This window comes from Vicia villosa, linkage group LG3 (assembly GCF_029867415.1).
Source record: "Vicia villosa cultivar HV-30 ecotype Madison, WI linkage group LG3, Vvil1.0, whole genome shotgun sequence".
NCBI classification, from domain to species: domain Eukaryota; kingdom Viridiplantae; phylum Streptophyta; class Magnoliopsida; order Fabales; family Fabaceae; genus Vicia; species Vicia villosa.
In genome coordinates, this window is record NC_081182.1 from 125,553,040 (window position 1) to 125,570,028 (window position 16,989).

The 16,989-nt window shown below is 32.6% G+C and overlaps 1 protein-coding gene across 1 annotated transcript; it reads left to right on the forward strand.

Annotated features, from left to right (window-relative positions):
• The first annotated feature begins 5,354 nt into the window (after window positions 1–5,354).
• On the forward strand, window positions 5,355–6,824 carry LOC131656627 (xylose isomerase-like). The gene has a single exon (XM_058926291.1). It carries the CDS (start codon window positions 5,355–5,357, stop codon window positions 6,789–6,791), a length of 1,437 nt encoding a protein of 478 aa, XP_058782274.1. The 3' UTR covers window positions 6,792–6,824.
• The last annotated feature ends 10,165 nt before the right edge of the window (window positions 6,825–16,989 follow it).

The window sequence follows — 16,989 nt, forward strand, 5'->3', positions numbered from 1 at the left end:
GAGTTGGAAAATTTAGAATTGAGGTTCAATAAAGAACAAGTGGTCTTCAATTTGTTTGAAGCAACAAAGCACCAACATGAACCACTTTAATGCTACAAGGTGAGCAAAATGAGAAAACCACCTGAAAAGCAGAAGCTGACAATAACAGAATTGAAATTTGGACAGAGGGTCCATTGGTTGAAGTCTAGGATAAATGGATGGTTGGGCAAGTTTAGGTTTAAGGCATATGGGCCTTACACAATTCAAAAAAATTATGATGATGGAACTGTTGAAGTGAAGGATCCTGGAGACTCAAAGGTCTTCAATGTTAAAGGCAAGGAGCTTATAGCCTTTCAACCTACTGATAAATCATCGAAGAGGGTGTCTTTGGTGCTCATAGAACCTTAGACTCTTGATTCAAGCTCATAACCTTAAACAAGCGTTGGATGGGAGGCAACCCACGATTTGGTAAAACATTTTATATCTAGTCGAGTTAATTTAATTTTTGTCAATTTTAAATTTTAGCATGTTTTGAGGTTTTAGTGTTATGGTATTTTTAATGTGTGAAAAATGTGTAGAAACTCTAAAGGGAAGTGGGTGCAGCAATCGACGTCATGACTTTTGCCGCCCAAACGATAGTTTCTTATTTAGCAGTTTTAGTTGTATATCTTTTCATTTTGTTATGTGTCCCATATGTACCAATCTAATGAAGATGGGGAGCTCCTTAAAAAAATTTCTCTGCCTCAATTTTTTTACTTTCTTTCACCCCTGATTAATGAATTTGTTTGTGTCTATTTCTTTTTCACTTGAGTTACTACCTTACCATTGAATAGAAAAGCAGACACATAAAAAAGTGAATAAAGTGATCGAGGTTGAAATTTGCGAGGAGAGTGATGATTGATGAAGAAAAAGGACACCACTACTTGTACTCAACCTCCAAATATATAAGAAAGATAGGTTTGAGCCCAAATATTACCATTGTTTACTTATTTCTTTTTCTGGGTGTTTCCATGCAATTGTAATATCTAGAATTTGCATTTTATATGTTTTAATTAGTTGATGTGATAAACATACATAAAGGAAGTTGTTTGTGAAAACTTTACGGCCTTTTAAACCACCCTTGCATTACGATCCTTTGTTAACCATTTTGAGTCTTAGCCTTTCCTTCGGTGACTTAGCTTATTTTAAACCGTTGACTTAAAAGAGAAAAAAGTTTCCACCTTCCTTGAAGTTAGGTTGATGGGTGTTATTTTCAGTATAACCTAATCACTAAGTTTAGGGGTTTCTCTTGGAAGTTAGCAATATTTAAGTTTGAGGTTAGGGGTACTAGAGAAATTGGTCATATAAAATGAAAAAGAAAGAGAAATATAAGATGTCAAAAACATGACATTTTTAACACATAAAAAAAAAGAATAAAACCAAAAGTAAGAAAACTCTCTATTATCCAATATGAAAGGAATAAGATAACAAAAGAACAAAGAGGTACCTAAACCCAAGATTTAAGACGATTATCTAGAAAATTATCCAACCGTGACGTAAGCCAAGAAACAACCTTAAAAGTCCTCAAATGTATGTGTTTAAATATGATTTGATTGATTCTGCAGATTGATTACAGATTCACTTATTTCTACATTGGTATGTTGATTAAGTGACATTCATTTGGTAAAGTTTGTAATTTATTTATAACAAAGTTTTAGTGTGCAGACAAGTTACTTGAGGACAAACAACAGTTCAAATTTAAGGTTATGTTGAGAGTCATTATTGTGTGATTTATACAAGCAATCTTGAATGAAATCGAAAGAATAATGAGAAAAAGGCATACCAAAGTGTGAAGAAGTAAGCAAAAATCTAACAAGAGGAAGAAATAGGGACTTAGTGGATTATTAAAGAAATCGTGAAAAAATTGTGAAGAAACGAGTTTTCAGCATAATTTAAATCATGACGTCTGTCTGACAAATTAATCATATCTGGAGTTTCATAAGTTGGATTGAGACAAAATTATTTGAAAAGTAATCTAAAATAGAGATCTAGCCAATCTAAAAACGCGTCAGCATTGCTCCTCAGCGAGCTGCTATTTCCACACTATTACTCGACACACCCTCGTAGATTTTCATCGCGGCCGTGTTGGGACGCATGTCAGACACAAAAAATTCTTTTAAAAGGAATGTTTGGCTACTTTTTCAAGGGGATTTGACTACCTATACCTGAAAGTGACGTTTTAGAGCGATTTTGGAGCTTTTGGAGGCTATTAAAGTCATTGAAGAGCTTCTTCTTCGAGGATTCTTCATGTTTTTCGAATCTACATTATTGATATTGATTAATTTCAATATGAGCCACTGGATTCCTCTTAAGTTAGGTTTTATTTGATGATGAATTTTTGTTTAACTTTATTGTGACAATTGTAACACCCCAAATCTACCCAACATTTATATAAAAATCATAGTGCCAAAATTCCGACTTAACTTGAGGTATTACATTCAACTTTAAAACCAACAACTGAAACAACAATTTTTTTTAAACAGATACATAGCACTATAATAAAATAAAGAATTTTCAACAAGTATTTAGTCTCAATGATTCAACTTAAATTAAGTAACTGCAGCGGAAAACAAATCAACTTAAACTGCGAGTAATCATAGCATCTACCCAAGTGACCTCTTCACTTGCCACCTCCAATCTCTGGCGAGTCTCTAGCCACCAATCATCAGCTTCGACTGCTAGCATGTGAGTACCATAACGAACCTTTTGCGCTGGAGTGCAATCCATCACACGGAAGATCCTTTCAATCTCCTTCAACCATTCCAATGCGCCATCAGGGTCATGATTTCCTTTGAAGACCGGCAGATTCTCCCTCTAGAAGGTCACCAAACTACGCGATCCAGCATTCTCATCGGCATTTGGTTGATTTGCCAGAACCTGAGCCATAGCCTCCAAAGTAGCAGCAATCGCGACATCGTTTGTGAGTTGCAGGTACTGTTGGTTTTTGTCCCGAATGTGGACAAGTTTTGGTTGTAGGCTCAAATAGCCAAGGTTGAAAATTGTTTAAGTTGCGGTTAAGTTGCTGTTTTTATTGTTGTTCTGATTCCATTGTGATCTTGTTGATTTGATGTCGTTCATGTTGTTGCATAACATTTGCATTTGTTTAAGTTGGCCTGAATTGGCACCTGATTAAGTTGGCCTTGATGGCACCCTGTTAAAGTTGTTGAAAATGCCTCGATAACCTGGCATATGATTAAGTTGGGAGTTATACTCCGATGGATCCACATGCATTTGCATTAGTCGAGTTTTCTGTTGAGTTGCATTTTGTTGACGTTGTTGTTATTGCTCTGTTGTTTGGTTGATGGTTGTATTGTAGTTGTTTCTGAATGTGGTGAATATTGTATGACTCTATGTCTAATATATCAATTATCATACTCTTGCTTATGCTTTTCGATATCTCACCCTTTCTTTGTTTTCGTCGTTGCCTTATATTGGTAACGTGCAGGTAACGAGGAGTAAAGATTTAGTAGCTTTTGGGTGTCATTGCTCTGATACGTAGCACTCGGGGGGAAACGAACGCTTTTTTTGATTTATGTTGTTATTTAATTTCAAGTCGAATTCGGTTGTTATCTTGAGGATTTTGTTGTTGATTTAAGTTGTTGGAAGATGCTATGATTACTCGCAGTTTAAGTTGATTTGTTTTCCGCCGCAGTTACTTAATTTAAGTTGAATCATTGAGACTAAATACTTGTTGAAAATTCTTTATTTTATTATAGTGTTATGTATCTGTTTAAAAAAAATTGTTGTTTCCGTTGTTGGTTTTAAAGTTGAATGTAATACCTTAAGTTAAGTCGGAATTTTGGCACTCTGATTTTTATATAAACGTTGGGTAGATTTGGGGTGTTACAACAATGATCGGCTGATGCTAATGTAATTGCTTTGAATCTTTGTTAATACTCAATTAATGATTATGTACATAGCCTTTTATTTGTTACGGCATTCAAATTGATCTTGATAATTGTGACTATTGACCCTAGGGCTATTTATTTGACATACTTTAACTAATGAATTCCCTAATTGACAAGGGATATTATGATTAAGAATTGTGACTTAGGGATTAACGAGCTATGCTGTCTAGTCTGATATAACAATTGGCCTGAGGGATAGAAGAGTTGACGTTTAGGATAGTGAGTTACACGCCAAGGGATTGGGTGTAGTGGTAGTGTTAGTTTATCGTGTAGCTCTGTATTAACTACATGTCTGTTAATGCACGTTTCATTTATTAAGTAGAAATATGGGATTTTGACGATAAAACATGTCCGCTTTTCTCATCATTATTACTAAACTATTTTCTTGAGTTTTCGACGAAACAATCTGAAACACCCCCCCCCCCCCCCCCCTCATTTATTGTTTTTAAATTTCATGATACAATGTACTTTGTTTTAAGTTCGCAATCTATATGGAGACGCATTTATTTTTATTACTTCCATAACAAGACTAGTACACTTGCTAGTAAATTGTCCATGAAATTATATGTCCAAACTATATATTTTTGGTATTTTTTTGTCTATTACCATGATGACGATCATAATTTTACTCCTAAAGGGTGAATAAGTGAAATATTATAAATTCAAACTCGCGCTCGGCATTTAGATGTCTCTTTAATTATCAACTAAGTTGGATTAATGAGACAAAAGAAACACTTTCATTGGTTTAACAATTATAACTACTGTAGTTATTTTCTTAACTAAATACTATAATTTCTTACATAATTTTCTTGATTAGAAATAAATATTATGACCAAATATCTTTTATTTCTATTGATTTAACATGGAAAATAATTAAAATTTCAACAAATTTATTATTCCTTAATAACTAATTATAATTCTTGTAATTTAGTCAACGAATTTTATTGAAGAACAAAATCAGTATTATTTTGAAAAATAACATATAATTAATTTACTATTTAATATTTAAAAAATATTATATTCTTATTTTAAATTAAATCTAATAAATTGAAGTTGAGAAATTCAATTAATTTTTTTGATAATATGTTAATTTTTTTTAAAAGAAGGTGAGATAACTGATTTTGTTTTCTAAAAAAACAAACAGTTTTTGTTTACTAAGAAAAAAGATTTGTTGAAAAATCTTACCAAATAATCTTATTTGGAAACGCGTTTAGTTTTCTTTAAATGGAAAAACTGAAATAAACTTCAACGAAAATCGCGTAAACTGTTGGTTTTAAAAAGCACTATTACTAAATAAGGCTTGCATGCAGATTTCGTGTTATTTACTTCTAAAACAAACATATTATTATTTATTATTTATGGGAGCAGTATATCATAGTTTAGATTTCAAACTTTATAAAAAAATCTCATAAGGAGTTTCGTAAATCTATGAAGATGAAATTTGGGAAAATATCACAGTTTATTAGTTTCAGTGTTTTATGTTATGCAGTGATTGTTATACCTGAGACTTGTCCTGCTGCTAATGTCGGTAATTGCGGTGATTCGGATGATTGGGAAGGGGAGTTTTTCCCTGGCATTTCCAAAATTAAGTATGAGGGGCCTTCGAGTAAGAATCCACTTTCATTTAAATGGTATAATGCAGAAGAGGAAGTTCTTGGAAAGAAGATGAAGGATTGGTTCAGATTTAGTGTTGCATTTTGGCATACATTCCGTGGAACAGGCGGTGACCCATTCGGTGCACCTACCAAACATTGGCCATGGGAAGATGGTACCAATTCATTAAGCATGGCTAAAAGAAGGATGAGAGCGAATTTTGAGTTCATAAACAAACTTGGTGTCGACTTTTGGTGCTTTCACGATAGGGATATAGCACCTGATGCGCCTACTCTCGAGGAAACAAATGCAAACCTAGATGAAGTGGTGGCTCTTGCTCAAGAGCTTCAGACTAAGGGTAAAAAGAGCGTTTTGTGGGGAACAGCTCAGTTGTTCATGCATCCTCGCTATATGCATGGTGCTGCTACTAGCTCGGAGTTAGAGGTGTATGCATATGCTGCTGCTCAAGTGAAGAAAGCCATGGAGGTGACACATTATTTGGGAGGTGAAAATTATGTGTTTTGGGGCGGCCGTGAGGGTTACCAATCTCTTTTGAACACAGATATGGAACGAGAGCTTAATCACTTGGCTAGATTTTTTGAAGCTGCTATTGCACACAAAAAGAAGATTGGATTCAATGGGACACTTTTAATTGAACCAAAGCCACAAGAGCCTACAAAACACCAGTATGATTGGGATGCTGCAACTACAGCTAATTTCTTGCGAAAATATGGACTTATAGGGGAATTCAAACTTAACATTGAGTGCAACCATGCCACCCTATCTGGCCACAGTTGTCATCACGAGCTCGAAACTGCAAGGATTAATGGATTGTTGGGTAATATTGATGCAAATACTGGTGATCCTCAAGTTGGTTGGGACACAGATCAGTTTCTCGTAGATATCCAAGAGGCAACAATGATTATGCTCAGCGTTATCAGAAATGATGGAATTGCACCAGGTGGATTCAACTTTGATGCCAAATTGCGGAGAGAGAGCACAGATGTTGAAGACCTATTCATAGCTCATATTGTTGGAATGGATACAATGGCTCGAGGCCTCAGAAATGCTGCCAAGCTAGTTGAGGACGGTTCTCTAGCCGAGCTTGTCCGCAAGCGATATCAAAGTTTTGATACAGAAATTGGGGCTCAAATAGAGGCTGGAAAAGCTGACTTTGATTTCCTTGAGAAGAAGACCAAGGAATGGGGAGAGCCAGAGGTTGCTTCTGCAAAACAGGAGCTAGCTGAGATGATCTTCCAGTCTGCTATGTAGAAAGCATCATCTAGCTTTGCGTGGAAGTTGTGTTTCTTGCTTATGTGCTATATGAATGCGTGAGATTGTGACACATGATCATTTTAAATGAGCCATGCTTTGTTTACATCTGTAATTGACACAATATGCTATTGACACCGTATATATGAAAATGATTTAGTGATGCACGAATTTTAAAGTGTGAAAAAAACTATTAAAAAAAGGGTGAGTATGCATGCATGATATTTTATACGGTGTAAGTGTAAAATTAAGTGTCAAAGTAACATTTTCTTTTAAATTAGAGTTTCTCTAAATTACTAATTTTACATGGATGATATATATTGTAAGAAATGAGTTAATAATAAATAAAGGATACCCAAACAATAAGTTGTGCCACTATTTTTTTTAACGATAAAGTCAATCCTTTTAAAAATTATATTTATAAACCTAGAAGATATAACATTGTTATTCATAAATTTTTAGACTCTCTATAAAAGATCAACTGCTTCTTGTGATAGAAAATCAAAAGTTTTAAAAGCAAATGGATGAATGTGTGTTGATTGTCGAAACATGTATTCTAATGTTGGACCACTTTACTTGAAGCAGCTTTGAGAGCTGCTAGTCTCATAGTAAAAAATACAGTCCTCAATCCCATCAATGGAGAAACTCCATTCAAGTTTACACAAATATGTTTTCTTCCGACTCAGTCATACACTAGAGCATCTGGTAGCTTAAGTGTCGTTCGCCTCTCATTTGGATCAGTAAAAAAATTCATAGACGCATCTTTCTTCACAATACTCTAGCCCGCCGAAATATATCACACAAGACATCCCTAATAAGGCCATGTCAGTATTTGAAGCTTGGAAGCTCCCAACAATGAATCACGTGTTTCCCAAATGTATTCAAATACGCATTACGACAAACAGGGAAAATCTCATCGATAAGAAATAAAGGAACCATGATACTCCACCAGTGACATATGTTGGGTTAGCCCATCAATAGGAATATCAAGGAGAAAGTCTTGAGCATGTGCGACTTGCAAACGACCAAAAATTGCTTTTTGTCTAACGGTCATGGAAAAATTTATATCCATGTCCTTAATAGGTCTACTAAAAAGTTTATCGTCAAAGCATATTGTGCTTTAGGAGGGACGATGTCCTTGCTAGTAAAATTGTTAAGGTCAAAATCTGGAATCGCAAACCTAAGACCATCCAAAGCTCTATTGAAATCTGAGTCCATACCATATACAACATTGTCTCTCAATATATGATCCTGTAGCACGCAAGATGGGCCATAGAAGCCACAAAAGCATATGAGATAGCCTCAAAGAAGCAATGTAGATATCAAAGTGTTGTCGACATCAAAGTTGGATGATGATGATAATGCTCTAGATGAGGTACATGCTAAGGTAATATTTTCTTGCTTTGTAGATTGTAATGTGGTTATGAATTAGGTGCTTTATGTAAAAAAAATTGCCACATTGCATTTTGAAAATCTTGTTTATGTTTGAATCAAAAGTAGGATAAAACCATAAATGTGAGAGGACTTCCATTGTGTACAAAAATTGTGTGTTCTAGCAATTGGTGTTAACTCAGATATTTCATGTTTAATCTTACTTTATTGTGAAACTTTAGAACTTAGAAGTGATCGAGGCAAAAAAAAATTGTGTAGTGAGAGAAAAACCACCATCCAAAAGGCTACCCGTGAGAGTGTGATCATTTGAAACTAATTTTGGCCTAAAAAATTTTTGTCAAGTGAATCAAGTAGAAATACAACAAATTAATAAGTACACCACTTATTTAGTTTGTTGATGAAAAAGAAAAAAGTTTGATTCACTTGAAAGGTTTTCTTTGGTAAACACTTAACCCAATGATAATTGAACCTTGAATGGAGAGCATAATTGTTTGGATAGAATGAAATGTTTAGAGTTGGGGAGAGGGGTATACTAAAGAAAGAATATGGTGGTAGAATGCATTCTTTGAAAAAGAAAAGAAATGAAAAAGAAAAAGAAAAGAAAGAAAGAAAGAAAAAAGAAAAGAAATCAAAGTGATGTAAAGAAAGAAAAAGATGCATTGTGTTGAGGAACAAAAAGGTAACAAGAATGTATAAGTTTTGTAAGTAAATGAATGCTTTCCATGATTATTCACCCTCTTCATTTCAATGGCCGTGTATTTATTGCCACTTGTTTGGATCCCGAGCCAAGTTACAACCAGAAAAAGGCCTCTGTGATCTTTGTTTCTATTGTTTCTTGTACAAAGTATAGATGAATACATGAATTGTTTTGGATGTGCACAATTGCTAGCGAGTGTGATTGATCCTTTGTGCTATCATTGCACTTTGTCCGTCATGAATTGTGAAGTAAGATTAGGTGATTCAAGCATGAACATTATTTCACTAATGCATTTGTGTTGAGATGTTTTGTGTTTAGAACTTGATTCATACTCATGTTGTGATCTTGTACAAGCAAGGGATGGTTATCATGCATGCATGTAAGTCAAGTTTGAACCATTCACTTTGTGTTGCTAACCTTTTGTAAATACTAATTTTTGTGCTTGTGAGCTAGCTTTGTTTAAGGACAAACAACGGTCAAAGTTGGGGAGAGTTGTTAGAATCCAATTTGTATATATTTTATTCATACTTTTTGTGGTATTCTTGAACTCTTTTACCAAGTTTTGATTCAATTATGCATAATAATTTTGTAAATAAATAAAATTTTGTTTTGATTGTTAATATTAAGTTTCTTGACTTTTTAATTATTTTTTTAGGTCTTTAAGCTTTGGGAAAGATTGTAATGGAAAGTGTGGAAGGAATGCACTTAGGAGAGGTTTGGAAGCATAATGAAGAATTTGGAGATCATAAGGTCTGCTAAGCGAGCTCCAAGCGGGCTAATTGGAAAATGGCAGAACTGAAAGCAATTTAGAAGTTCGCTTAGCGGACCAATCCCGCTTAGCGGAGGTGAAGTGAATTCAACAACTCAGCTTCAAGCGCGCTAATTACAACATAAAACAGAAGCGAGCCAAATTTTTGTGTCCGCTTAGCGGACCAATCTCATTAAGCGGACGCTATTTACTTTTCAGATATTTTGTGTAGTCCGCTTAGCGGACCTAGTTTTTAGGAACTTGTAATTTTAGGCACTTGGAAGATATTTTGGTGATCTTATCCTCTTTTCCACCATACTTTCTCATAACACACATCTAGGGCAAGAAAAAAGAGAAGAGAAAAAACTAAGTTCAAGAGAAAACTTCAAGATATTACAAGCATCTTTCTTCATCTTCTTTGAAGTTTCCATGGCTATGGAGAGCTAAACCCCTTTTTGTGTAAAGATTAGAGGTAGTTAGTTTGTAAATATGTATTTCTTTTAATCTTTTGTGTATGAACTTGGTTGATGATTAATATATGGTGAATATCTTGTTATTCATGTTCTATTTATTATTTTGAATCACTATTGAGAGATATGTTTCAAACCTTGACCTAAAAGATATTCATCTATCAATAAACAAACTCTAGAGATAGATTTGTGAGTTGATAATCACTTGTATCAAGCTTTTAAGATTATCATGTTGATTATTGGCATGAGAGATCATCTAATGGTTAATATGATAATATTCACGATATTGATTTAGAGATAAACGGTATCGAGAGGATGCGTGGTTATATTAATCATTAATAAGTTCATATGCATGGTTAATCGAGTATATATGAAATAAGCTAACGAAAACTAATCTTGGCACAGTCTTCTCAAATCATTTTAAAATCCTAGTTTACTATCTTTGTTACTTTTTATGCAATCTAAATTTCATGTCACCAAACTCTAAACACATTTAACTGTAGAACGGCGGTAGTATCGCACTAATCCTTGTGGAAACGATAAAGGAAATACTTACCCTTTTAACAGAATGTGACTCGTTACAATCCACCTGCATGTGGTACCAATGAAGTAAAACTCCCAACTTAGAAACGGGGCAGAACTCCCAACTTAATAACTGCCAATTAAAATAGGCATTAACAAGGCATAAGCCTTCAACTTAAAATTTGCCAATCCAGGCCAACGTATTTGCCAATCCAGGCCATCGCAAATATGCAGCTATGTGACTCGATGAAATGCGACATCACAAAATTCAAGTTCAAAAACAACAACAACAACTTAACATCAACGAGGCAAAACCTCCAACTTATTTCTGCCAATAAATAGAGGGAAAATCATCATCATCACATCGTCGCAGGTTTATTATTATAAATTATTTCATCTTCTTCATAGCATCATTACAACAACAACACAATAATATAATTGCATCTCAACAATCAAAACAACATCGCAACAACTGATATACACCAATACGATTATTGACCAAATCTTACTAAGTTATTTCTACTAAATTATTCCACTAATAATCCTTATTAATAGTGTTCTACTAATTAATCAAACTACTAATTTTCTTATGCTATTTTCTTCACTTATTCTGTTACGTTAATATAAACTCTATTATAAATCAATTCTGCTATTTATTAATTCTCCCTTGTTGTTTTATTACTAATAACCTTATGCCAATATTCCCCATCTTAGTCTCTACTTACAACAGTTTGAACAATACACCGTATCAACCAAAGTAAATTACAAACACTCTGCGAAATTATTTGGACAATTCAACTAAAACCGTATAATTATCCGTCTACTAAAATTACTAATGTTTCTACTCTGCATTAATATTATTAAGACCATTATGATACTGCTATTATAATATTGTCTCATATACTACTTTTATTTAATTCCTACTAATATATATATATATATATATATATATATATATATATATATATATATATATATATATATATAGAGAGAGAGAGAGAGAGAGAGAGAGAGAGAGGAGGGTTATATTGACTCCAAGAGTAAGTTATAATAACTTACTCCACATCTTGACCATTAATTCTTTTCAATTTAATGGTTAAAAATAATAAGTCATTAAATGTGGAAAGAGAGAACTATTCCTTATTATTTTTAACCATTAGATTGAAAAGAATTAATGGTCAAGATGTGGAGTAAGTTATTATAACTTACTCTTGGAGTCAATATAACCCTCCTCATATATATATATATATATATATATATATATATATATATATATATATATATATATATATATATATATATATATATATATATATACACACACACATTAGTATATTATAATTGTCATTATATTAATGTTCATACTAAAGGAATTATGATACAAGCGTAACAGTAACATTTCTAGGCATACTGGGAGTGCCCCTCGGAACAAGAATGATTTAAATGCTAGTCTTTACAAGTGTGCCACTCGGCACACTTCTTTTTATGATGCCACTCACAGGGTTGTGCCACTCGGCACACCCTCCCTCGAAGCATGTGTCGATCGGCACCTATTCCATGACTCTGAACACACCTTTCCTTTGTATGCCCCTCGAAACACACCCTGTGTCATCGGGAACGGAATTTTCCATAACCTTTAACTTCCAGTCTGTTACGAGTTCAACATAGAATTCTTTCGGTCACCGTTTCAGACCAGCACAACATAATTACACAACAGCATAACAATCATATTAACCATGGAATAATTCCCAACAACAAATTCATCGATTGAATCGTTGCAACTTTAACAACAAAATATGACAGTGGCAACACAATTTCAGAAACAACAACTTTTCACACATAATTAAACATACAAACACGATAATCTCATTTACACCAATCCCCACATACTATTCATCAAATACTCTATTATAGAGTCAGAACCCCATCCTTACCTTGGATTGAAGGTTGCTCTATAATTTTTCTCCGATCGAATTTCTAGCTTTGCCTCTTTCTGCAACTTCTATGTACCTCTCTTCAAACCCTTATTCCTCTTTGATAGTAACCTAGCCATTCTACTGCTATCTCTAATTTTCTTTTTATTCTAATTAACCAATATAATATTACTTTACTACATTATTCTTATTGGTCCTAATTTCTACACCTCCACTATTACTACTTCCAACCATTAAAAGCCCATATAAATAACATAGTAGTATTCTAATACTATCTCGACAACTTAATCAACTAATTAATTCAACTAACGACAACACAACTCAAATCAACAATTCACAACTCGACAATTTAATCATAAATAATTCAAAAAAATTTATATTAATATTATTTCTAATATTAATAATACTAAATAATACTATTAGTAATCAACCGACTAGTCGACTAAATAATCAACTTAGCAACACAACGCAACATTTAACAACTTATCAACAAATAATCCGAAAATAATTTAATTAAATAGTTAATTAAATCACGGGTGTTACAGTTCCTATGGAGTACCATAGATTTGAGGGGTGCTTAAAACCTTTCCCTTGCATAAAAAATCCCCCTTACCCAAATCTCTGATAAGTTTATTAGTTTTGATTTTAAAAACTTTTGTGGGTTTTTTTCGCACTCTCTCCCATTTCCTTTGGAAACAATAAAGAGAGGTGGCGACTCTGTTAAAACATATGAGCTAAGTCAATTCAATTACTTTAGTCTCATAAATTTCAACTTTACAATGTTTCTCATTTGTTTCAATCAATTGTTCAGCTCCTTGTGGGCCATGCCTCCTCGACAACACTGGAACTCCTCGCGGTCCTTCCTTCTTGGGTAACCCAAAAAATGCCACATCTTCAGAACACAATCATCGTACCCGAACACTCTTCTTTGAATCAGGGCCTTCTCTTAAATCATCACTCCCATGCTCGAAGCAACGACTTGGGAGGCTCCTGTTCTAGACTAGCCTGATGGCTGAGCGTGGCCCAATCCATTTCTGCATCCAAATGGTCCAATAGCCCTGACCTAATCACCTAAGGGAAATGGTAACACCGTCTCTCCTGACCCTTTATCGAGAACGCTTATACCTCTGGTCCGAGGATAGTTCACCATCGCTGCACTCGACCAGATCAGTCTCGGTGCCAGCAGCAAGACATCCACCCTGCTCCCCATCGAGGACAAATGGTTCCTCTGCTTGCTAAGCACCCCCGTCTACCCGACCAACGAATAGTTTCAGGAAGCCTCCTAGGATTCCTAACTTTACTCCTAGAATTCTAGCAATCACGCGTTTTGGGCCTAGATCCACGTTCCAACCCAATGTTAGAACATAGTTTTGTTCTACATCTTTGAAAGAGTTTTGATGATAACAAACACATAATTTTCAATAAGAAGAAATATGCACTCTAATCGAATGGTTTAACTTGCAGAAATTTTGAAGCATATTAAAGTGATTTCTCAGAAGCAGAAGGTTGCATTGAGAGAAGGTTACAAGAATAAGAAGTTCTAGACGTTGAGTGAAGTGTACAAGAATAAGAAGTTCTAGAGATTAAAGGAAGTTTACAAGAACAAGAAGTTCTGAAGACAAACGAGAAGGTCTTAAACTCTGATACTTAAAACGCTTCAAGCACCAACAAAACAATAGCTGCAAAGCATACTCTGATGATCAGAAGATCTATAACGTTACAATATTTAATGTAAGATCAATTTGTAACGGCTGAAAATTAATTACAGTGGACAAAATCTTTATTTTTGGAAATAGCCTTAATCAACAATTCATCAACATTCCAAATCAAGAACACATGTTTTTCAACGGAACAAAAATCTCATCTTATATGAAGAAGTCACCGCTGAAGAAAACGTAGAACTTTATCTCACGCACGCACGAATTCAAAGAGCTCTCAAATTTTTATTATCATTCTATCTTATTCGTATTTGTATATTGTGCTAAAAATTGTTTACACATCACAATTGTGATATAGCTTATCAGAAGCAACTCTTTAAACACACAAAAGTTGTAATCTAGTAATAGTTACCTTGAGAAAATCAGATTGTGGTTGTTCTTGAGAAGATTTAAACAGCTGTTTAAGTGATTTTTTAATCAAAGATTTGATTAGGAGACTAAGACCTCGTAAGAGAGAGGCGAAATCACCTTAACAGGGTGGACTAGAGTAGTTTGAGTACAAACGAACCAGGATAACCAAACGTGTCATAAGTTTTTGATTTGTTTAAAAACCCAATCCAATCCCCCTTATTGTGTTTTTCGTTTCTTCACCCAAAGCGTGGGCCAATGGCCAAGCGCTGGGGGCAATATAAAAACCCTCTCATTTGAGAGTACCAGGTAACACAATTTTAGACCCTTGAAACACTAAAACATATCTGTGCGTCTACTTACTTGATCGTCGGAGTACCTTGCAAGTACACCCTATTCTTCCTCATCACCTATATTGTGCAAACATCTCTGACCCATTTCTAGTTATAATCAATATGTCAAATCAAAATCTATTATTTATTATCAATTTTTGTATTTGGCTCTACTTCCAATTCTATAAACTCAATATGGAAAAGTCTATAATTCTTTCGCACCTAACATTTCAAAGGCGTTTTACTAAATCATAATGAAAATGTGAAAATTTTGAGAAGATCCAATTGTAAATATGAATTATATATCATTATATATTTTAATTTTAGTTAATAAACATTAAAAGTAGTAGTTCTATTTAGTTTGATATATTTTTCAGTTAATTTAAAATTCAATTTTGCAATGATATCAAATGCTCCAATATATATGAAGAAGAACATCCTACTAAAATTATGATTTTTTTTTCTTTTGTTTTTTGTTTTAAACACTTGATTAATTGCCATTATTATAAAATAAACATTAACTAATAACCATTATTATAATTTAATTATACAATTAAAATAATGTTTACAATTATTAAGTTTTAAAGAAAAGGATATATATATATATATATATATATATATATATATATATATATATATATATATTAAATTTAGTTGAATATTAGTACGTTCTTTCAATTAAATGAAAATATTCTATGTCAAATTATTTTTTAATTTAACTAGTTGTTAGTTATAGTGGATATTTTAAATGGCTTACGAGTTCTGTGATTTTTTATTTTGACGGAGATTTTTCTATGCTAAAATTGTGTTGTGTTATTTGATGTATTTTTGTTGATTATTGTTGCATGTCATGTTAACGAGAATTTATCTTATTGAATTTTTTCGATGCGTTTTTGATTTCCTCCCAAACTCTTCTCATTAATATGTGAATTTTTTAATAGACTTACACATGTGTTGTATGATTATATGTTAAGCAATATATACAAATGTAAACCCTAATATTAATAGAAAAAAATTATACCTCACTCAAGTTTAAAAAAAAAGTCTGAAGGTAATATTTCTTAAAATCATATTTTATGAATGCTTGTAATGTATCCATCATATTAAAAAAACTTACATTATATATAAAATTTAATAATAATACTAATAATAAAATTATTTAATTTTATATATCACTCAATTTTATAATATTTATGACTAAAATACAACTTAATATTTATGATATATTTTAATTTAGTATTAGGAATATGCACGTTGAAGTTACACACAATTATATACCAGTGTAAATTATAATTTTTTTTAATGATAAAATGATAATATTTATATTGAAAATAGCTGTAAATATATGTTTTAATAAAAAACATGAAACACTTATGATATATGAAAAAAACCAATTTTCTAATGAAATACAAATTTGTCATTCTTTTTATTCAATTTATTTTATTATGTATTAAATATTTATAAGAAATATGGATAAATTATTTAATTTATTATTAATTTTTCAAATAGGTATTAGGTTATACAATTTTAATAATTTTTACTATTTTATTATATGATTAATAAATTTATTCATTTTGAAAAACATCTAATATTTATATCTTCACATATTTTGTTTGTCTTTTTTGTTAAATTATTTTTATTTATTATTATTATTCTTCATATTACTCGACCCATACGTTCATACGAGTCTATTAGGAGACTAAAATTGATAAACAACATTTTTCTTTTATTCTAATTATAATTCATCACATACTAACATAGAAAGATATGATATACTTTTAATTGTACTTCTTTACCCAAAGTTACAACCACATATCCAAAGTTTCATAACAGAAAGATAGAATGGTATATTTCTTTGCTCATAAGCTCCACATAAAGAAAACAAAAATCTAACAACTTCACACACAAAAACAACAATTTCTTATGTTTTTAATAGTAGATATATCAGTTTTGATAGACAATTGCATATCAACAACCATTTTTGTAATACCCCGTATTAAATATGCTCTAATATTATTAGCTGACACCGAGGTTTTA

Bases quoted from the DNA above. Each gene is read 5' to 3' on its own strand.
- LOC131656627 (XM_058926291.1), top strand. From the start codon at position 5,355: ATGAAGATGAAATTTGGGAAAATATCACAGTTTATTAGTTTCAGTGTT.